Genomic DNA, 22,300 nt, shown 5'->3' with positions numbered 1-22,300 from the left:
TGCAAGTCTATGGGGTAGTGCTGTGTCTGCTCTTGACTGGCACCGAAATGTTCTCGATGCTTCTGCCAGATATTTTTTGCTGCTTTCCATCTCCAGAGTGCTCTAGGCTTTGCCTGGAAGGTGGTCAGATGAAAGCATGGTTTGCAGGGCGTTTCATGGAGACTTTCAAGTCGTCATAGGCAACAAATCCCATCTGAAACAGGACTTTGGTTACTAGACGATTCCTCCCTGCTCCCAAATCCCAACCCAAAGCCAAAGACCTGACTCTTAAACTGAGGTGCTTCTGGCCATGGAAGGGATTTGGAGAACCAAAGTGATCTCGAAGCTACCATTCACAGGCTGAAAAGGCCCCTAAGAGAGGGAGGGTTTTGGGATGTTTCCTTAGACACCAGACTTCAGGGAGAAAAGAAGGAGTCTGACTGCCCTGCCAGCCTGACACACTGGGGTGCTGCTGATTGGTACTGGGCTGCGGGACAGGAGTATGGGATCCCTACATAGCCCAGGAACCCGCCAGCCTGCTAATCACTGCTGGTGTTTAATGATGGAGCATGGCACCAAGCAGGTGTCATAGGAGCAGAGCAAAGAGCCTTGTCCCAGCACAGCCCCCTCTCTAAAATCTCTCCGTGGCCCTGGGCAGTGTCCGTCGTGATGGGAATCCCCAGCGTGAAGCGGGAGGTGCATTCCTACCTCACCGACACCCTCAACTCCCTCATCTCGGAGCTCACTCAGCAGGAGAAGGAGGACTCTGTCATCGTCGTCCTCATTGCTGAGGTAAGACAGAGCTGTTTACCCCATTTCCCTGGCCCCCATCCCATCCCGTCCCATTCCATCCCATCCCATACAAACCCATTCGTCTGCCAAATTCAGTGCCAAACAGGACGGCTGCTCACCTGCAGGTCAGCTCTGCTGCTTGCTGGGGCAGATAAGCCTAGCCTTAGGCTGCTGCCTGACCAGCATTATTAGGTGCATCCTGCCCAAAATGAAACACTGTTTGGGCCATAATGGGTCAGCATGTGAGCAGGCAAACATGTACCATTAGCAACTGGTGGTGTAGCACGCGCTTTTATCTTTTCCATCTAAACCGGAATGGCTTTTGAGTGGTTATTCCCAAAACGTGCTGGAGCAGCCCCATGGCCATGTCTAGGGGAGCTCTCAGACCTGCTCCTGAAGCAGTTTTGTTTCTCTGCGTACTTGTGAGACAGCACTAACGCCCTTTCAGAACCTAGAAGTCCACTGTTTTGGGGCTGGGATTAATATGCCTCTTTGTACTGGTATCTGGAGCCCAGAATCAGTTGCTGAATCCAAGGGCTAAAAAGCCTTGATACATTAATCCACAAGAGCTGCTTTTATGTATGGGTTTAGATGGTTATTTTTCTCCATGGCTTTCCCCTCAGGATTATTTTCTTGAGCCTGAAGTGCATTTGTCTTAATTTCCAGAAATCCGGTGAGAAAGATAAACCTCAGTTTATCAGCATGTTACGGGGAGCGGAACAGAGATAAATGTCTGGGTTTCCTGCCTATTTACCCCTAATGTGATGTTTTGAGTAACATTTGGCCTTCAGGTCTCTGACTGGTATTTTGTACAAGGAGAAGGTGTGCGCAGATGGGTGCAACCTAAAGTGCCCGGGATGAGGTTGAGTCCTGGCCATCATTTCCCTTTGAGCCAGGACAGGTTTGATCGCTGTTTTCACAGCAGGGGAGTTAAAGCACGAGATGTTTTAAGGAACTTGGCCAAAGCCATGTCCTGTTTTGAATGGCAGTGATGTTTTTTGTAGTTGACTTGGAAATGAGGTGCACACTGTGATGGCAGCTCCTGACCTTCCCTGTGTACCTGTAATGAGGGAAGTGAATAATGAATACATTAATTCTGATGGTGTGAAGTGCAGGAGCACACGCGCCATATCCCAGTAACAGCGATGGTAGATGTTGCAGGTCACCACCACCACTGCTGTTCTCTCTTGCCAAGCTTGCTCTTGTAGCTACTCAACATCCTTTTTCCAAGCTTTGACCACGGCCATGCCCACTGTGCCTCTTCCCAAAGTGTTTCTTGATGTACCTGCACTTGGCATTGCTTGTTAGAGTTCCTCACTAGCAGGATAAACAGGGGAGAGGGTGGCATGAACCTGCAGTGGACACTGAATAATTTGGAGACTCAGGACAATAAGTGGAGCAAGCAAATGTCCTTTTGGGGATGGGGACTTCCCATTTCCGACCCATTTCTAACCACCACGAGTTTCATCCACAGTGGCTGGGCAGTCTGGGAGAGCTGGGGGCTCCTTGACTGGTGGAGGGGAGCCCTGGGGTGAGCTGGACAGCTTGGCTGTCACCAACACATGATAGGTATTGCAGTGGCAGCCGGGTGCTTGGAGCGGAGCTGTGTGTTTGCTCCCAAAGCAAGAAGCATCTTTCCTGTCTTTGTTTTTCCTGTTGCTGTTTCTTGGCAGCACTGGGGTAAGAAATCAATCCAGCACTGGGAGTCTGAGAGCTGTTTGGGAAAGGGACCTTTTTCCTCTTGAGAAAACCCTCCCTTGTCACCATTCCAGTGTGGAAACCCTGTCCTCAGCTTGACACATACATCCCCAGCATCTCACTTCTCACCCCTGCCTGGCGCCAAGCGCAGCAGCGGCTGGTCCCAGCTTCTGTGATGCTGCATCTGCAGATCCACACAAGACATGAAGTCCCATGATCCATACAACAGCCCAAAACAATGCCACCACCAGGAAGCAGGAACAGTTTTTGCTCCTGGGTCTCCTGCCCTTTGTTCTTGGATTTTGTTTTCCCGGTCACTGTGCAGATGGTTTCTGTCCGGTGCCTGTCCCTGTGTTTGCACTTAATCTTGCCTGCAGATAGCGGCATGCAGCACTGATGGCCTTTGCCTCCCAACTGTTAATGGGTTGCCGGGTCGATTGTGGGAAGAAACTGTTCTTCTAGGAAGAAAAGCATCAAAATGAACCTGAAATGAGAAATGCATACTTATAAATAGACCCCTCTTTTTCACAAAAGGGGCGGGGAGCCTTTTCTGCCCAGAGTATTTGCTTGGATGAAAGCCAGGTCTATAGAGAAAATAAATAGTCCAGGAGTTAACACTTTGTGCAGTCGCTTGGCGCTGGCAGGGGCAGAAGTTACAGGAGAGAGCACTTAGGGAAGATGTACAAGGTCTTGAGTCCTTTGGTGTGTGATGCCTTTCGTTAACACTGGCCATAAAGGAGGGCTCCTAAAAGTCCATCAGCATGAGGACAGTGATTAAATGGGATAAAGGAAGACATGGAGATGGTACAGTGGTGCTGGCAGTCCCCCTGGAGTGTGTTGAAGGGGATTTCTGAGCCATGGGGAGCACAGGCTGAGGCTGAAGGGTCTAACAGTGCTTATCTTCTGTTTTCAGACGGATCCGCAGTACACAGCCGGAGTGGCAGAAAACATCAAAAACTTGTAAGCAGTTCCAAATGACTACAGCCATACGGTCTGTGCTTGTTGTGAGGCCAGGGAACGGCTTCTTTAAGGAGAAAATACACACTTTGCTGCTTCCCTTTTGCGTTTCTTGTTGTTTTCTTTCTTCTTAGACTCTGCGCTCTTTGCTATTGCAGCTTCTTTCTGCTTGTTCTAAAATGCCTCCCATGCGTAGCTTCTAGTAGGCTGCTTTGTGCTCGCAGTATGTAACACACGCAGTAATGCTGTTTCACTTTGCGCTCGCTGTCCCGTGGCGTTGTGAGAGGATGGATTGATTTAGGTTTCCAGCAATCCTGGCAATTGTGTGTCTAGTACAGCCCTCTACCTGCTCTGCAGAGTCAGAGCAACTGGGCTATGTGGGAAGCACACCCGAATGCTCCTCCCTTCTTTTGCTTTAAAATCCATGATCCGTTTTTCTTCCCGCTCCAGCCTGTTTGTTTTGCCCTTGTTTCAGGCACTAGTTGCATTAGTCTCTCACACTAGCTGCTATTTATGTTCTGGAGTCTTAGTGGCTTTCGCAGCTTCGGCTGTGGCTGTTTAAGCAAAAGCCAGTGATGGATTTTTAACCGTGAGCTGGTCCAGGCGTTAACAGCGTCAGAGCTCGGAGGCAAAAGAAAAAGGTGGTGAGAGAAGAGGCTGTGACTCCCATCCAGCTCCTGCGACGATTGCATGTTTCTAAAAGACCACAGTCACTGTAAGGAGGAGATGCAGAAGGGCAGCACATCCTCCCAGCGCCCTGTATCCCAAGCCAGTGATGGGAGAGGGGCTGGGGTGTGCATGGGGAGGGTTGTGTTCCCAGGCACTTGCAGAAGAGCTGAAACAGAGCCCTCCATCTTGCTGTGCAGGAGCTGGCAGAGCTCCCCTCCTTCTGCTTGCTGGCAGGAGGACGCACTTATCGGGGGATAATGGACTGATTGTCCAATGGATCCTGATGAAATTACTGGGCACTGCTGCAGAGAGCGCCTGTGCATAGAAGGCCTGAAACTTTAATTGACTTAATGATCTGATTTCTTGCCATCCCCCTCTGCAGCACCTCCTGCCCTTCCCTCATGCACTGAAATGATTTCTCTTCCAAACTGGATGGAGGTGGTGTGGGGCCAGGGCAGGCTGCTGCTGCTGCTGACCGCAGGAGGGAGAACGCAGTGGCTGCTTCAGTGCAGGTTTTATCAGCTCAGTGAGAAGTGTCTGTTTCACTGCTGCGTGAGGAAGGGGAGATTTGATAATGTCAGCTGAAAATCCTGCCAGTCCCGAAGAGGGAATAAGGGAGGGAAAAATAAGTGAGAAGTTTTTGGCAATCTCACTGCTTTGTCTCCCTCTGCCCCATCTCCCATCCCCCGGGCTCTGCACAAACAAAGGAAATCAGCCTTGCACCAAATGTTCTCAAAAAGGCAGTGTAAAAATAACTGGTTTTCCTGCTTATCTCTCGCAGTCACAATAATCTCTGCTGTTGCTTGCCAGGCTCTTGTAGGTACCCATTTTTCAGATGGGTGACATTTTCTTTCTGTTTGAGTTTGACTCTTAAAAGGGTTCTTAACCACGTTATAGGGAAAAGAGATGCTGATTTCATCAGCATAAGGGAACCAGGTAGAATTCCTGTTGCTTCTCCTAACTACAGCCCAGCAGTGGTTTAAGTAACTTATTAGAAATGCATAACAATCTCTGCAAAATGGTTTTTAATGACTGATGCATTTGGAAAAGTCTCTAAATGTCAGGAATGCCAGCAAGTCCTTTCTTTGATGCACCAGTCCATTTAATCCTGTAGGAAGTTCATGGTCCTCTTGGCTGGTCTTAAGAGCTGCATGCAGGAGAGAGGAGGGATGCTGGGGGAGAGCACACAAACATGGGGCTATTGGACACCATGAGAAGGAGAGAGCAGCTTTACAACTCCATGGCAGTCCCTGCTGATGTCCTTCGATGAGGCCTTGAAGTGCTCTATCTGCTGGGGAGGTTTTCTCTTGGAGGCTGTGTTTTTTGTTTGGCTCTGCAGCTCGGTGTTTACCCAGTGATTTGGTCTATGAAATGATGTGTCAGACATGGTGTTTGTTTACTGCTGCTTTTCTCCTTCAGATTCCCAAAGGAAATACACTCAGGTCTCCTGGAGGTAATTTCCCCATCTCCACATTTCTATCCTGATTTCTCCCATCTGCGGGAATCCTTTGGGGACCCCAAGGAAAGAGTCAGGTGAGAATCAATGAGCTCAAAAACAAGCAAGATCTGAATTAAGTAACTGCAGCATCTCCCCCGCTGACTCCAGCAGGGAAAGTTCATCTGAAGGGTCAGGCGAGGCCCTAAACTTGCTTTATCCAAGGAAGTTGTGAACTAACACCAGCTTTGCAGGACTTGCCTTGTGCTGTGGTTGTTTTAACCCAGATGATGAGGGATTTTGGAAGTCCCTCTGTTACTCGGAAGTAGCTCTTAGCTGACCAGTTTGAGACCAAAAGGGAGAGGCCGTATGCCATCCCGTGCTTCAAGAGCTGTGTCTCTTTCCCAGCTTAAACCAAGCCTCAGCTGGCTCCCCAGAACAGCTCAGTATTCCAGGAGAGATTGGCGCTCCCATCGCGTTTGTCTCTTGCAGGTGGAGGACAAAGCAGAACCTTGACTACTGCTTTTTAATGATGTATGCCCAGTCCAAAGGCATATATTATGTGCAGGTGAGTTTGGTGCTGGGGGGCGGAGGGGAGGTGGGTGCACCTGTGAGTTCAGTGTGGCTTGTACCCAGCTGAGAGAGGCAAAGAACATGTCCAGTTGTGTGATGCAGCAGAGTGGAAGCGGGTTGTAATCAGATAGATTCAAAAGCTGGGTTTCCAAGATGCTTGTAACTTGGAGACCTCCCACCAAGGGAGGGCAGGAATCCTTGATTCGTTTATTTGTTAAATTGGGTGACAAAAATCTGCTTGGAGCACCTTCTGAAATAAATTAGGTCTATGCCAAAGCTTTCCTCTGGTCTACAGCGTGATTGCTCTGCATGGAGAGGCTCTTCCTGGAACCTGGATGGGTCACTGGCACTGAGTGTCCTTTCCTCTTGCAGCTGGAGGATGATATCGTGGCCAAACCAAACTATCTCAGCACGATGAAGAACTTTGCCTTGCAGCAGCCCTCTGAGGAATGGATGATCCTGGAGTTTTCTCAGCTGGGGTTTATTGGTAACGTTCTTCCCTGCTCACCCCAATCCCATCAGGCATGGACACATGTGACTGCTGGTTCTTGCAGGCACTTATGCTCTTGGTCTAAAGAGTTATCCCACAAGATAGTGAAATACTTGGACTTGATCCCTCCCTATTTTTGCAGTGACCCTTGTGTTTGCACACCGCAGGTACTGCTGATACTTTTCATAAACATAAACTTGGTCACTGGCCCAGCCAACAGTCAAACAGCTTAGATGTGACCAGTAGCTTTTAGGCTGGATGGGATCTGGAGTTGCCTAAGAGTGTGCAAAAGGAAGTTTACATCAGCACAGAACTATTTTGGGAACAGCAGTACATGGCTGCAGTAGCAGCTTGATCTGTTATTTTGATACTGGTTTGACTGGCTTAAAACTTGCAGTTTTCAGGGCAGGAAATGGCCTGTCCGGCAGCTGGCTGAACGTTATTCATCCTCATTTCTCACTACTGAATAGAAGAGTTTTAGACCTTTTGATACTGTTGTGACCTGAGAGACTCTAATGCTTTCTAATTCTGCAATGAGTATTGAATCCAGAACTGCATTAGCGATGGCAGCGGTACTGGTACATAAACCAGAGCTGCATGCTATTTCCTTTACGTAGAGAGATGGGCACATCCAGCCTCACAGCCCAGTCTCCCATGTCTTTTCTTCCCAGCTCTGATTCTTGACATTTTATACCATAATTGCTCTCTTTTTTCTTTCTTTGTAGGAAAAATGTTCAAGTCTCTGGATCTGAGCTTGATCGTGGAGTTCATCCTCATGTTCTATAAGGACAAACCCATTGACTGGCTGCTGGATCACATCCTTTGGGTGAAAGTCTGCAACCCTGAGAAAGACGCAGTGAGTAAACAACCTCTGTTGAGGGGAAACCTGTTGAGTGTGGGCAAATGCACCCTTGGTCTATGTGCCCAGAGGATCTTTCCTGTGAGCTCTGGTGCTCTCTGACTTTGCACTGAACCGTGCCATCCCTGGGGAGCGTGCCGCAGGGTGTCCTTGCAGATTGTGTAAGCCAAGACCTGGGAGTTCAGGCTTCTGTAGTCTGCAGCTGCCAGCAGAGGCATTATTTCTGCATCTGAGCACTAACAGGGTATTCCTGCTCCGGTCCTCGAGGACAGTGGCCGTTCCCCATTCTTCAGTGCTGCTTTTCATTCCCGTGTGCTTCTCTCCCTGAGGCTGTTCCCTGCTCGCTGCCTATAACCCCAGAATAACCCTCTGGCTCTGGGCTCGTGTGCTGTACCCGCCTCAGCACACATGCAGGCTGCCCAGACAGCTCACCCCAGATGACCCGAGCGCAAGCCTGCCGTGCATAGTGTCCCAGAACGAAGCCAGAGCACGCAAAGCTCTTGTCAGGGTTTCTAGGAGGGTGCAGAGAGGAGAAATGGGCTTCGTTTTCATGCTGCCGTCTCGCTTGAGGAGATGTGTCTGCACAAAGCCTTGCAGGCAGCAGCACAGGAGCCCCCGTGCCCTGCGGAGGTTGTGCCTGAACTCCCATCGGAGCAGCAGCGTGGGGCTAAAGCAAGTGGGAATTGCAGAGGAGGAACGTGTGTGACAGTAAATGTAAGATGAGCTCACCACCAGATACTCTCCTGTCTTCTCTATGAACATATTGTATTTACTCATATGCTTGCTCACCCTCCTCCTCCGGCAGAGAATGAGCAGTGGAGTCCCTGTGCAATTGAAGCCAGTTGCTTAGGACAGAGCTCATGGTCACAACTACTTTGTGGTGGCAAATGGTCACTCAGGGGATAAATACTGTATTTATGTGTTATGGAGACAGGGCATCCTCAGGGCTCTGCAGAAGTGGGGCAAAGATGTGGTTTAAATTGCTCTGATCCCTGGCAGAGGCCGTGTCGTCGGCTCCAGTCCCTTGTGTGCAGCAGGACCAGTCTCAGTTGATGTCTGCTGTGTCCTCCTGGGAGTCCAAACCATGTGCTCAAGAGTGACGGAGCAATCCCCAGACCTGTCTGGCAGCCCCCAGGGTCCCCACAGCTATGGGTGAAGGCAGAGTGGCGGGATGCTGGGATGGAGCTGGAAATGATGCTGCTGTCTGTGACCCCTGCCTTCAAAATCCTCAGCTTGGGCGTAGATTAAATGCAGATCCTGCTGTGCAGGATCATCTTCTCCTTAGCAAATCTTCACTCATCTTCTACCTGGCAGAGCCCAGGCTTTCCCAGGGGAAACTGCAAACCTCTTGAACGTGTTGCCTTTTTAAAAATTAACCTACTTTCCGTGTGGATTTCTGGCTCCTTTCCCCACTGTTTGCATGATTAACTCTGCCCAGTGCCCTTTCAAACACGACTTTCCCTTGTAAACCCCACTGTGCGGAATCAAATTGGTAGCAGGGAGGATTTATCTTTTTTGATTGAAATTTGGTTGACCTGAGCTTTCGGTAAGTGCTTTGCCTGCTCTGGATAGATCCTTCTTTTTCCTTTTTCAACTAATTTTAGATTTACCTGGGCTAGAGCTGTGTGAAAGGATGACCTTCTTACCACCAACAGAGCCATTCCCCCTCCTGGCTCAACTGAGACAACACTGCTCTCAGCAAGTGCTTCTTTAGCACAAGGGTAAAAGGGAGAAAGAGAAATCAAGCGATGCTTTAGCTCCCTCTGTTCCCCTTCCTCCTCCTCTCCCCATCCAGAGATCAGACCTGATGGGTTGTCTCTAGGATTGCTGGCGATGAGTAGCCATAGCCATTAGCATGGCTAGTTTTAATATTTTTAATGTAACATGAGCTGGATCAGGGGATTATCTCCTCTGCAGCTCATACGGGTCATGCCTGGAATTTCCCAGCTCCTGGTGCTGCCTGCGCAGGCAGCACATCACGGGGGCTCATTGTGGCTGGCATTCCCTGCTGTGCCCTGCTGGTGCCAGGGTTTCTTTGTGGGCTGCAGGAGCAGATGGTGCCAGGGGTGTGCACGCTTTTCTTCTCATGGAAAAAGCAAAAGTCAGAACCCACTCCCCCAGACTGAGAGAAATCAACTATTTCTAAACGTGACCACTCGTTTCCATGCTCTCAGTGGTTTTCCCCTTTGTCCTCCTTTTCCCATTCCATTATCTTTCTCCCTCTACCACACGGAAAATCGCTGCTGGATCCGCGCTGCATCTCCCAAGTTTATTTACATGGTGAGATGAGTCTGGAGCAGTCAAACAGCTTTGACAATGGCACGTGCCAGACATCTGCTTAACAGCACCTGCCAACAAGCTGAAAACTGCCCGTCTGGAAATAACCTGCTCTTGCTGACGGTTCACTTAGGCTCTGAATATCCCTGGATTTAATGTACTTTAGACTTTGGTGATCCTGAGCTCCGAGTTGTAGGAATAAGGTTTTCCCAATGAGCCACAGACAAAAGAAACTAAATTCTGTAGCTGTCCCTAGCTGACAGCACAGAGATTTGCTCAGCTTTGCTAAGCTATGCTTGGCAAGGAGAAATCTGGCACTTAAACCTGGGCACTCCAGCTGCCTGGAGGGTGAGTGGCCAAGAGTCACAGTCAGGTTCCTACAGAGTGTGGTTAAAAGCCCTCTTACCGAATGAAAGCCAAAACAGCAAAGAAGGGCACAGAGATGGGGAGGAAAGGATGTCTGTCACTCCTCATACCCTTGTCTGTTCCTCTCATGGGTTGCGGTTGACTGCAGAGGTTTAAGTCTGGGGCACTGAGGGATTGTCTCATTTCAGAAACACTGTGACAGGCAGAAGGCAAACCTGAGGATCCGCTTCAAGCCATCGCTCTTCCAGCACGTGGGAACCCACTCCTCCTTGGCTGGGAAGATACAGAAGCTGAAGGTGGGTACCAGCCGCCTGTCCAAGCTGCAGATGTGGCCTTTGTGCCAGGCCTGGCCTGCAGGCACTGAGGCACTGGCTGCTCTTTTGGGGTGGGGAAATCAGTGACAGCAACTGGTGGGACGGTGGCAGCTGGATTTCTGTGCAGTGGTTGTGTTTTATTCTGAATTACAGCGAGCTCGTGTAGCTCCTGCTTCTCGGAATGGCAGTGACATGTACCGAGAGTCACTGCAAACGTTTAAGTCCTGGCTGCCCATCCTGATCACCAAACTATAGTTCATGCAATTGATTTCAAAGCGTCTACTGGAAAACCGTAGAGACAGGACTCCTGGGTTGGGTTGACTTCCTTCCTACCTCACTCCTCGTTCCTGGGGCTTGCTGATAGGTGAACTAGAGCTCTCTGTGTAAGAGCTTAAATTGTGTGTGTGTGTTTAAATATCAACACAGCTATATGTGCAGGACCCATAGACACACACAGACACCAGCTGTGTCTGTGCGCTCAATCCTCTGTCTGCCTGATCCCCAGGTAAATGGATGGTGTAATCCAGTTTGTATCAGTGCCCATCAGGCTGTGTAATCCAATCATTATGTGCTGCTGTCAGCCTCACAGCCGCCTTCTCCTCAGGTGTAAAGGCTGTTTGCAGCGCTCCTGGGGCAGGGATGCTTGGACAATGAAGGGCTCTTTGGTGCTGGATGAGAGTGAAGAGCAGCGATGCTTCTCTATGCTGCCTCTACTGACATTGTGTTCTCCTGGGATCCAGTCACGCATTGCCTTGTCTGGTGCCTTTCCCAGATTGCTTCCATCCCTCATCATTCTGTGCTGTACAAATAGAGAGCTTTCAATTTGCAGTGCCTTGTTGCTGGAGCCCATGTTCCTCATGGGTGAAAGCAGCTCATGACCCTTTTCTTCCTCTTTACTTTATGCCCACCAAGGACAAGGACTTTGGCAAGCAGGCCCTGCGCAAAGAGCACGTGAACCCTCCCGCAGAGGTGAGCACCAGCCTGAAAACCTACCAGCACTTCACCTTGGAGAAGGCTTACCTGCGGGAGGACTTCTTCTGGGCCTTCACTCCCACGGCCGGAGACTTCATCAGATTCAGATTCTTCAAGCCGCTCCGCATTGAAAGGCCAGTGCTTGGGGGAGGTCAATGGGGTTGGGCAAGGGAGAGCCTGGAGCATGCAGAGACGCTTTCCTTTTGCTCTTTTGGCTCATGTTAAATGTTTCGCCTGTCTCCTGCTTGGCTGCCCAGGAGGAGGAAGTGGTGCTTTTCCAGGGGGATAATAACTTGACCCTTTTTGGTGGGGCCATATTTGATGGAGTCCTTTGCTTTCCTGCTCTTGTGAGCAGTCCATGCTGTATCTAATCCGGTGCAGAAAGTCTCCTTCCAAACCATGTGCTCGTGGGTTTTTTGGTAAGGGCCCTGTTCGGTTGAGCTGTTTGAACGTTCAGCTGGGGTGAAAGCCTTCATGTCACCCCTCTCTCAGTGTGGGTTTCCATGGCTTTGGTCTCTGTCACAGGTTCTTCTTCCGCAGTGGGAACATCGAGCACCCAGAAGACAAACTCCTCAACACGACTGTGGAGGTTTTGCCGTTTGACGTAAGTGTTTTATTGAGGATGGAGCTGGGGGTGGAGTGGGAAGCACAAGAGGTTTGAGAGAAGGGAACTGCTTAGCGCCGTCAGGAAAATCTTTACAAGGCTTGAGTGCCTTTGAGAGCTGCTGCTGGGGGGGTCACGCCTGGTGTGGTACCACCTCGGGAGCAGGGGTGCTGTGCTGAGCCATCACTATGGGAGCCATTGCTGCCTACAGAGAGAATGCCGGATGGGTGGGAGGGCTGCAGCGGAGGGAATGGAGCCAAGATGGCGCAATGGAAGCAGCAGCATGAGGGCATCAAACGTCCTCTTGTTTTGGAGCATGAGGCTTGAGGTGTCAGGCAATGGGACATGGTGCTGGCAAGGGCAGCTTCAGGGTTGCTGCTGCTGCTGCTTGGAGCTTTTGAGTGGCTCTTGCTATGGCCTTGCACAACGCTCCTCTCCTTCCCACAGAGCCTGCAGTCGGATAAGGAAGCCTTGCAGGAGGGAAGAGGTGCAGTGTTCAAATACCGCAGGACACCGGATGGCTACATCCAGATAGGTACAGCAGGGTGCGGGGTGCTCAGCTGCCCGCTGGGTTTTATAACACAGCCCATAGCCTCACCCTCAAGGGAATCAAGACCCTCAGTGCTGTTCACTTGGCAAAGAGTTATTTCTGCTTGGCAGGAGCCAGGTTGGAACAGGATTTAATTGTCATTTCCTCTCCTCCACTGCTCTCCCTCCCCTCTTGGAGTAGGTGTCCTCTTCAGGTAGTTTTCAGCCCTATATTTCTGCCTGTCTCTGCTCAGAGCTGGGACCAAATTACTCAGATTATCCATGTGCCTGATCTGCTGTTAAAAACCTTCACCCCAGGCAAGTTCACACCCTCCCTCCACAGCCTGTGTCAATGCTCACAACACTTGAAGCTTGGACTTTGTCTCCTGCTACCTGAGCTTGTTTTAGTGCTTGCCATACCCTTGGACAAGAACAAGTCATTGCAGCCTATGGGGAGATGCTGGTGCATGGTAAAGCTGAGACTTGTTCTTGCTAAGACTTCTTATTTTAAATAGACAAATTGAAGTCCCCGGCACACGTGGCTTTCTGCCACTTAACATTCCTCTGCAGTGCTGTCTGGTTTCTTCCAGTTACATTTAAAACGAAAAGAGTAAAATCACAACCAAAAAAGGGACATTATTATCTCCATGGCATAGATACTGAACCAACATTTGTCTCTTACAGGACCATGCTGTCCCACTCTGCCCCACTCCTCCAAGCAGTGATGTGTAGCCGAATACTCCCTATTTTGCTTTGTTTAGCTGATTTTTTGTTCCTCTAAGCATAGCATTTTGCACTGTACTGATGTCCACACTGCTATAGTTATTTGTGGTCCCCCCCTTGGATGGGTGCTGGATGCCAGGAGTCTGTCCCTGTGTCATCCCTGTGCTCTCCCCACCAGGCTCCTTCTCCAAAGGCGTTGCAGAGGGTGAGGTGGACCCCTCCTTCGGGCCGCTGGAGGCCATCAGGCTGTCCATCCAGACCGACTCCCCAGTGTGGATCATCTTGAGCGAGGTGAGCCGTGCTCCATCACCAGCGGGATGCCACAGGGCTCCTGCCCTGCTCCTTCTGATCCCAGCCCTCTCCGCTCACAGATTTTCATCAAGAAGGCGGAGTGACCCGGCCTGCGGAAGGATGGATGGACACACGTGGATCCTGTCCTGCTCTCTCCTCTCCCGCTCCCTCCTCCCGGGGCGCCTCGCCCGGGTGCAAGGGCAGCGCAGCCGGCCTCAGCCCTCCGGCATCGCCATCCCTGGACTGAGCTGCGGGGCCAGGACATCGCCTGCTCCAGGAGAGGAGCAGAACCAGACAAACCCCGGTATCCGGAGCAGAGGGTGATGCCCCTCGTGGGTGCAGCTGCTGAGCTCAGGCCACACGGACACAGGGGGTTTGGGGCCGGGATGAGCGCTGGTAAGCGTGGGAACAGAAAGCACCTTCAGCCCAGGACAGAGCCACCTCTGGCTGTACTTGGAGCGCTTGGGTACCTTGAGTCCCGCTGGCTGACCCCGTGAGTGCGCTAGGATGGAGACGGGCAGGGATCGAGGTCTGCCTTGAACAGTCCTGGCCACAGCTGAGGATTAAGTGAGGGTGAAGACTTGACCCTCCTTCAGCAAAGGAGGAATGAATCCGAAGGGGTTGGAGCTACGAGTATGGCAGGGAAAACAAAGAGAACTATGAAATATGCCACACTGTGCCTGCCAGCATTGAACACAGCCCCTTCACTCACAGTGAAGTCTCTAGTGTCTTCATGCCTTGAGATTGAGTGCAGAAACCATGGTTTTTAAAAGAATTGTTTCAGTTATTGATTGGTGTGATTGGTTTTTTTTGGGGGGGAGAAAATTAAGCAGAAGTAGCCCAGTTCAAAACTAGTAGGGATTAGTGTAAATCCCGCTGTCTCTTCAGCTATACACTGGAATGCATTATACTACTTTCATGTGCTGTATTTTTTATTATTGGATACATTTGATTTTTCAAGTACATCTCTATAAATATATAAAATAATGTGCACTGTAATAAAAGCTAAGTTTAAAGCTTTGGTGCGGCAGTGACAGTCACTTGTGGCAGGGAGGCACTTCCTCTGCCTCTGTCCTCCAGGGGCCTTGTAGGTATCCCTGGGGACCAGGGACCAGATGTAGCCCCTAAACCCTAAATAAAGCTATTCCTCAGCACTCATCAATAGCCGATACTCCCAAAGCACTGCTCAGTCCGCAGCCACCTTTGGAAATCACAAGTGATTTCTACTGAGAAAAGGGATTTACTTTTCTGCATATCCGTGGTGTGATCCTTCAACATCCATCAGTACAGCAGTAAGGAGGAGTGACAACAGTGAGTGAAGTTACAGGTTAATCTGTGCTCTGTGGGGCAGAGCCAAAGGTATTAGAGGTTAGACAGCACAGTGCTAACAAAACCTGGCAGTGAAGCTCATCATCAGAAGCAGAAGCTGGACATCTTTTGCTTTCTAGAAGGGCGATTCTCTCTGAACAGTGGAGCTCCACAAGCAGAGCAGTGCCGGCATCCACCTCCCTTCAAAGGTAAGCACTGAGGGGGGTTTGGAAGAGCCATGGCCCCTCTCACCAGGCACCGAGGTGCTGGAGAGGCCACACCAGCGCTGCCATCCATGGGGAGCGGCAGGGAAGCAGGAAGTGTGCCAGGAGACCAGCCACCGCCAGCCCCAGCAGCAGCCACAGCACCCGGGCACTGGCATACAATGGGCCCAACCTGCACAGGGAGAAAACACCGTCAGACACCACCACCAGACCCAGGGCGTGAAGCATACTGCACCCTCCTGAGCCAGGGAAAAAGCCGCAAGCACATAGAGACAGGAGAGGAGAAGGATGCAAACCTGCCTTTGGTCCCACCTGTGGTAAGGAACCTGCCCCAGAGCTGCATCCCACACCCAGCTCCCTCGGTGGGCCTGGGGCTCCCACAGCCCCAGCTGGGTACTCACCGTCCCTGCGCAGCCGCAGCGTATCCCTGGAAGTACCTGAGGCGGGTGTAGAGGTAGAGCAGCCCGCACACTGCAGCCACAGCTGTGGGGAGATGGGACCGAGTCCTGATGGGGCAGAGCATCCCCAGAGGGACTTCTCAGTTGCTATCAGCAGCTTTATGCACATTGGCATTGGGCACCCTTTGGTCTGTCTGGGCAAAGAGAACTGCATTCCCCAAGTAACGATCTCATGGGTACAGAGAGGACACACCTGAGTCACAATGAGATTTAAACTGAGCTTTTTGCCTCATGCATGTTGTGATTCATCCCTATTACCTTGATGGAAGAAGATTCCAGCAACCCAGAGGAGCGAGATGAAGATTGGGAAGTACTCTGAGCAATTCACCCTGGTGAGAACCGGAGATGAGAGTTAAAAGCACATCCTCATATATAGCACATGCACAAGTAGAGCTTCCTTAACAGTATTCAGGGAGCTCATGCTGTAAGAGGGAACCTTCTGCCAGATCAAACTCAGCAGAATGCAACCTGTAGCCAGGTACTTCCTTTCCTTTTTATTTCCTTCCCTTTCCTTCTCCTTTCCTTCCCTTTCCTTCCTCCCCATGTCACTCCTCAAACGTTTCCCACACACGGGCAAGGACACGCAGCTGTTTTGTTCAGGATTTAGTGCCATGCTTGAGCTACCCTTCAAACCAGTTCCAGCCAGTTCCTTCCAATCGCTTATGAAACACAATGACTGAGATGAAAGATGGAATCTGGTGCTTGCGGGAAGCTGAAGTGATTTGTGATCATTTCCAGTCTAGCTCCAGCATTGCTCTCTCCATCGGAACAAAGCAGAAAGAATCAGCCTCAGCACTGATGTTCACAGGACAAGGGCTTGAAAAAGGGACAAAACCTAAAACATCCTCGTGGCTGGTTCTGCCAGCAAGGCCCTTTGCTGTAGTTTAACAGCAACAACGTACAAGCAAATATTAGGGTATTAATTTGGAGGCAACATTAATAATGAGCTTAATGACTATAATGCATTAATGTACCTCTTTCACACAGCCACTAATTTGTAATGTGGCTGCCTCTCGCAGTGCCAGAAGGAGGATTGTCATGGATGGACAGAAACACTGCAGCCAGAGCAAAGTGTCTGAATCACCCTCAGACCTCTGCACACAAAGCATCTAAAAACCATAATTTACAATACGTAGTATCAGTGGTAGCAAGTGGAAAGGTGATTTGAGGGTGACTTCAGTCTCTCCCAATTAGTGACACTTGGCTCAAGTCATATCTAGGCTCACCACAGACAAGTCAGTCTTACTGAGCTCTGAAGATCCGCTCGAATTCAGGGTGACCTGTTGTCCTGGGAGGGGAGATCCTGTGCTGCCGCCGGGCACGGATCACCTGCAGTGCGAAATAGGCTGTAAAAGGAAAGAACACAGAAGGGTAACAGTCCAGCAGCGCTGTATTTAGCCAAGCTTTACCTAGCTTGGGATCAAACAAGTGGTTAGAAGAAAAGAGCTGGCACTGCCTAGGTTCACAGCCCAGGCTGTCACTCACAACCTGGAATAAATGTGCCAATAAACGTTCTTGAAACTACTGATGTCTCAAGTATTGAGGTGCATTACTACATTGGTGCCTCTGAAAATGAGGATTTTCATATAGGAGACAAATGCCTTATAAAACCAGTCACTTCGGTGGCTGTGGCACCACGCCATGAGTGAGTCACTCGAATTAGCAAGGTCCTAATGCAGCGTTTCCAGAGCACTGAACAGGGAGCCAGGCTGCAAGGAATGCCTTGTGGACTGTCTCGTTCTAACAAAGAAGATAAAAGCAGAACAGCAGGATAGAGAAGAGAAAGTAGGGACAGATGCTGCAAGATTAAAGACAAGACAGATACAACTATTTAATGCTCTCAGGGTCATGTCCCAGTCACTGCTCAAGAAATGGACTGAGCTAAAGTTGCTGCATCAATGCATAGCTCTGGCTTGTGGCATAAGCCTGGCTGTGCTGAGCAATGTTCTTTGTCCTGCTTGGTACCAACTGCACCATCTCTTTTGCTTAGGGCTAACAATATAAATACATATATAAAATAATATAAAACAACCCCCCAAGAGGAGCAAGAGCCTTTAGGGGATGGCTAGCTGTCCTAGATGGCTAGGCATGAAGCATTAAGGATGAAGAATCACCCTCAAATCAGCTTCTCAGAATGAGCTGAAAAACCCACACTGCACGAGCCTGCTCAGCGTGGACTTCCAGGCAGCAGAGTTCAACCTCCTCTGCAGAACCTTTCAAACCAGTTTTCTGTGGTTCATGTCTCCGCGTTAAAATGCCTCTATAGACTCCCATGTGGCTCACATGGGCTGAGCCCTCCCTGCACTTTGCTCCTCAGCCAGACCTTCATTCTCTATTTGATTATGTCCACAAACCTGGCAAATCATATTGGAGCTGCTATCTGCCACATCTGAATGAACCTGGCAAACAAGCTCTTTGTTTGTGACATTGCATAAGCTTTACTTATTTCCTTTGAAGCCATCAGAAAGAGGAAAAAAACCCACCTAAACTTTGGTTCTGCTCTGTTATAGTGTTCAATACAGGGCAGGGGCATGCACCACAGGGCACTAAGCTCAGAGCTTTGCTAAACTGACCATAACTAAATTAGAAAAGAAAAAGGTTACTTGAAAGAAGGTGGAAACTGTGAGCTCCCAGAAAACACGAAGAAAACTAAAAATCAACCAACACTGTACTAAACTCAGCCATCAAACCAGGCGGCCTGCATCAGGATGGGATGGAAGAGGATCTGTACATACTGCACATGTCATGTTTCACTGCTCTGCCTTCTCGGAATGAACCTCAGATCTGTACTCACGTACAGAGCATCATTTCAAAATACACAAGAAAAGCCACTGCACAGCTCTGACTCAAGGTGACATTGGCACACATAGTTCATACTAGTGAGAGGGAAAGGAAACACAGTATTTTGTAACTGCTTCTTCACTTCCCCTGCAGAGACCATTAAAACGAGGCTACTTCACCCAATTTAACATAGATAGGAGGGTGCCAGTGCTTGCGATTTATCTGCTGGCTTCACATCTATGCATGGTTTGCATAGCATGAAAGTTAATGCCTAAGGCTGCAACCTGTAAAAAAACACCTGAAGCTCTCATAAAACAAATGTATTTGAGACAAAACTGCTATCCAGGGATTTGTTACTGAGGGTTTCCCACTGGAAACAGCTTAGCAGCATTTCCATAACTCAATTTCAGTTTCTCTTCCTGTCTTCCCTTTGCACACTAAACACTCCCTCCATCCCCACTTAGTAACAAACACAATTCATGACAAAAGTATCTTCCATTTCCAGTCACAAATATTTCTCTGTAAATTGTTTGAGGGGAAATTACTGATAACTCAGAAATCTTGAGCTCTATTCTTCAAGGAGCCAGTGTTTTAAATAATGCTTATATTAAGAGACGGATCATCTGATGGCTAAAAATACCTCGGGCTGCTCAGATTCACATCCGTTTGTAAGCAGAGGTGTGATAGCTCTACAGTGAATTAATTCAGTAATTAAAAACCCCACAAACCAACCTTGTCTTGTTGAAATGGGGAGATTTTAGTAAAATGGGGGCTCTGTCCCCACCCCAAGCAGAAGGAATGTCCCCTTCCATCACCCTCCTGAAGCCCAGGGAAGAGAGGCCTTTGCCTAAAGGACCTACAATTAAACACAAGAGGCAGGCAAAGCTTGGCTGTTGCTTCTAAGTGGTCTAAACCAAACCCATCTATGGAAATAAGAAGTTACAGGGTTTCTCTGAAGACGTCCATGTCTGATTCTGACCAGAAGGGGTTTTGCATTATATTCCAAATTACTGTGTGCTGTCAAATCACCCTGTCATCTGCTCTGTGCAGCTGAGCTGTACAAACACATAATAGCATTGGTCACAGAGAAATACATATGCTTTTCTACAGACATACATGTTTGCACACTGATCTCTTCATCAGTGTACTTATTAACCTGCCTTTGTTTTAGCCACCTCCAACCATTCTTAAGTTACAAATTACCTGCTAAAATTCAATCACAGAGAATACTTTGAATACATTCTGCTGTTAAAATTGTTTTACATTTAAAAGTAAAACTTGAATCTCATTTCCTTCTAGGATGCTGCCCTTGAGGTTTGTGGATCATTTCAGTCCCTATTGAGTAACCGGCATCCACAGACACAACACTTCTGCCACAAACAGCCAGACATTTGCATCTTTAAACCAACTTTTACTCCACAGAGACTCCAAGCAAAACAGAGAAACCAAGTTCCACAAAGCTTAATACAATTAGCTTAATAGTACCTAGCATTATAGAAAGGACATTTACCTTGCTCCAGGACCCCCAACACTGTGACAGTGGCCAGCAAGTCCACCTGATGCCTCATGTTGCTGATGGTGGCCCAAACCCCAGGCAGATGTGATGGGTCCAGCTGCTCCCCTGCCATCTCTGCAGGACAGCACTGGGGCCCTGGTGTTCCTCTGCAGCAACACGTGTTTCCACCTCCACGCCTTAACTCTCTCCACACCACACAGTTTCCCAAAGCAGACAGTCACCAGGACATGGTGATTTCAGACCAGTGCCTTTTGCTGAACCACAGAACAGCAGAAGTTCTGCATGCACAAACTGAGAAATCCTTCCAGTTATATTTACAGACTTTGTACTGTGATTGAAAGAAGGTGGAAACTGTGCTGGCAATGGAAAGATAACCGGGTATTTTTCAGCTCTTTTGCTGCTAGTTTCAATCAGCTCTAAAGCATCTACATTATGTGTGAGGTTGTAAAAATTATTAACAAGCATTTCCAAACTAATGGCTTGACCTTCTGCTCTTATTCCCACTAATGGAGTTGATCACGTGAAGGGTTTTCTAGACTCCAGCTGAAGTAGCTTAATTCTGTTACTGGATTCTGACTTTTGAGAAGAGCATTCACATGTTTTATCCTATTAATACTGTAAGTTTACCAACTAAAAGTATGGTTCCTTTCTAGCACTCAGTCACCTACTGTAGTTTTCTGCTGTTGTTACCATTCTGCCATACAAACCTTTTCCTGGCTAACATACAAACTAAAACTTCTCTGTTCCAAATGGAAGGCAGGAGAGGATGTAGAAACATGTGGACTCTCAGAAACACTGCCCTGACATCAGCACTGTAAAATGCAAAATCTGAAAACCAGCAATATTTTAGCCGTAAGTAACTTTTCTCCCCACTCCACAAAAGCAAAATACGCATTAGTTCAAAAAGTTATCCTGTGTTTTGGAGCAACTTTATATGGGTAAGGCTATTCTGACTTTGAAGTTTTTAAAGCCAAAAAGGAGAAGAAAGGCATCAGTCATCAACAACTAACATCTTCCCTTAGCTTTGGTGAAGAGAGGGCACAGGACATGGTTGAGCCATTGCATTTCTCTGTGTACAGTCCCACCCAAAGCCTCAGTACAGAATTTGTGCACGATACCAACAAGTAGTGCCCAAGCCTCCAGTTTCTCCTGTGGGATGCAGCAAGTTTGTTCTCCTGGTTTGGCTCTGCATCACCTCCATGATCATGTTGAAAACAAAACCCAAATAGACAACTGTACACTTTCTGTAAAAAAAGCCATGCATGTCAATAGCAAAACCGCTCCCTTTCTCTGCAAAACACTCATACGATGGGACTTTAGATCCTCCAAGCTGCTAACAGACCCAAACTGAAAGAGAAATAAAGCAATTAACCTTAACAGAATCTCTTGGTGACCAAAGATTGCATCTGGGGATGAAAGTCAGAGGGGAAATGCCACCAGCAATGTACTTGTGCTCACACCATTTCAGCAAACAACCCAGGCTTTAGAAAGCATTTCCAGTGCAGATTTACATTTGCCTCAGGAAAAGCACTAACATCAAGCACTATATAAATAAATAAATCTGCTTCTGAGCTGAGACTCCTTAAAATCTTTAGAAAAACATACACAGAACTCCAATAGGGGACAGTTCCACTCAACATAAAATACAAGGCAGCAGCTTTAAGGGGACAATAAAACAAAAGCTATAAGGTATATAAACTTCACAGTTGCCCACAAACTAGAAGCAGCTCATCCTGGTATTGCTAATTATTATTACATTTAGTTCTTTATAAGCTCCTGAAGTTACAGGTCCCCTCCTGCCCCCAAACACAGCGCAGAACTTGCAGAGTAGGAATATACTCAAAACAGAAAGTCAGGGTGCACCTTGTGAGGAAATCTGAAGGCTGGGGCTTTACAGGCAGTAGCTGTATGAAACACCAGCTCCAATGCTTGGAGAATGATTCTTCGCTGTTTGAAGCTGATTAAACTTCTTATTCCATAGGGGAATGCTTGAAATCATAGTAACAAGTAAAACAAATACAGCCTTTGCAAGAAAAGCGTGTGTCACACTTTGCAAATTCTTCATTATCACTACTGCTAAATCTGTGGTTGGAGAGGTTGCAGATATTAGAACTTATGACTAGATATCATCTGTTAAAAGGCGCACTTGACAAACAGGAAACACTACATACAAGGAACTGAATTCTTCGGTCTGCTGCAGGTGGTATGATTCACTACAAGAGATGCTTTGAAATGCTCAATTCGGTGTAATTTGTCAAGTAATAACTTGTTAACAAGAACGTATTAACATCCAAACACACACCACCAAAGCCAGGCTCCTCTGAGCACCGATGGGACCACAGTTCCTTGTTTTACTTCTCTTCTCACCAACATACAGGTAAAGCATCCAATTGAAGAGGATCAACAATCCAGCAGCATCTGAAAGACCTATTTGCCATTATTTTCCACAGCCTCTTCAACCCACCAGCTCTATGCAGTGGCTTGGG

The 22,300-nt window shown here is 48.5% G+C and overlaps 2 protein-coding genes across 3 annotated transcripts in view; one reads left to right on the top strand and one right to left on the bottom strand.

Annotated features, from left to right (window-relative positions):
- MGAT4B (alpha-1,3-mannosyl-glycoprotein 4-beta-N-acetylglucosaminyltransferase B) overlaps positions 1-14,382 on the top strand; it is a 49,481-nt gene extending 35,099 nt beyond the window's left edge. The window contains exons 4-15 of the mRNA XM_080627176.1: positions 638-771; positions 3,383-3,429; positions 5,515-5,628; positions 6,023-6,098; positions 6,476-6,590; positions 7,319-7,449; positions 10,284-10,391; positions 11,322-11,515; positions 11,907-11,985; positions 12,433-12,520; positions 13,415-13,527; positions 13,608-14,382. Of these exons, the coding sequence (XP_080483302.1) occupies positions 638-771; positions 3,383-3,429; positions 5,515-5,628; positions 6,023-6,098; positions 6,476-6,590; positions 7,319-7,449; positions 10,284-10,391; positions 11,322-11,515; positions 11,907-11,985; positions 12,433-12,520; positions 13,415-13,527; positions 13,608-13,631 (1,223 nt within the window). The 3' untranslated portion in view covers positions 13,632-14,382. The remainder of the gene's footprint in view (positions 1-637; positions 772-3,382; positions 3,430-5,514; positions 5,629-6,022; positions 6,099-6,475; positions 6,591-7,318; positions 7,450-10,283; positions 10,392-11,321; positions 11,516-11,906; positions 11,986-12,432; positions 12,521-13,414; positions 13,528-13,607) is intronic.
- A 173-nt stretch (positions 14,383-14,555) lies between these two features.
- Positions 14,556-22,048, bottom strand: LTC4S (leukotriene C4 synthase). Of its 2 annotated transcripts, XM_080627081.1 has the most exons (5): positions 19,809-22,048; positions 16,764-16,863; positions 15,776-15,846; positions 15,461-15,542; positions 14,556-15,231 (listed from the first exon to the last, which is right to left on the bottom strand). In XM_080627081.1, the coding sequence occupies exons 1-5, from the start codon at positions 19,924-19,926 to the stop codon at positions 15,084-15,086; spliced, it is 519 nt and encodes a 172-aa protein (XP_080483207.1). In that variant the 5' UTR covers positions 19,927-22,048; the 3' UTR covers positions 14,556-15,083. The 2 variants fall into 2 exon arrangements, 1 of the variants encoding a protein (XP_080483207.1); XR_013957797.1 differs by lacking the exons at positions 14,556-15,231; positions 15,461-15,542; positions 19,809-22,048 and adding an exon at positions 17,119-19,132 and having other exon boundaries at positions 15,594-15,846.
- Between the last annotated feature and the right edge of the window lie 252 nt (positions 22,049-22,300).

This window comes from Psittacula echo, assembly GCF_963264785.1.
Source record: "Psittacula echo genome assembly, chromosome: 11".
NCBI lineage: Eukaryota > Metazoa > Chordata > Aves > Psittaciformes > Psittacidae > Psittacula > Psittacula echo.
This window is presented reverse-complemented; position numbering and strand designations above follow the sequence as displayed.

Bases quoted from the DNA above. Each gene is read 5' to 3' on its own strand.
- LTC4S (XM_080627081.1), bottom strand. From the start codon at position 19,926: ATGGCAGGGGAGCAGCTGGACCCATCACATCTGCCTGGGGTTTGGGCC. The intron at 15,847-16,763 runs GTAAGACTGACT...GGTTCTCACCAG, and splicing joins GAGCGGATCTTCAGAGCTCA to GGTGAATTGCTCAGAGTACT. The intron at 15,232-15,460 runs GTGAGTACCCAG...CTCCCTGTGCAG, and splicing joins GCTGCGGCTGCGCAGGGACG to GTTGGGCCCATTGTATGCCA.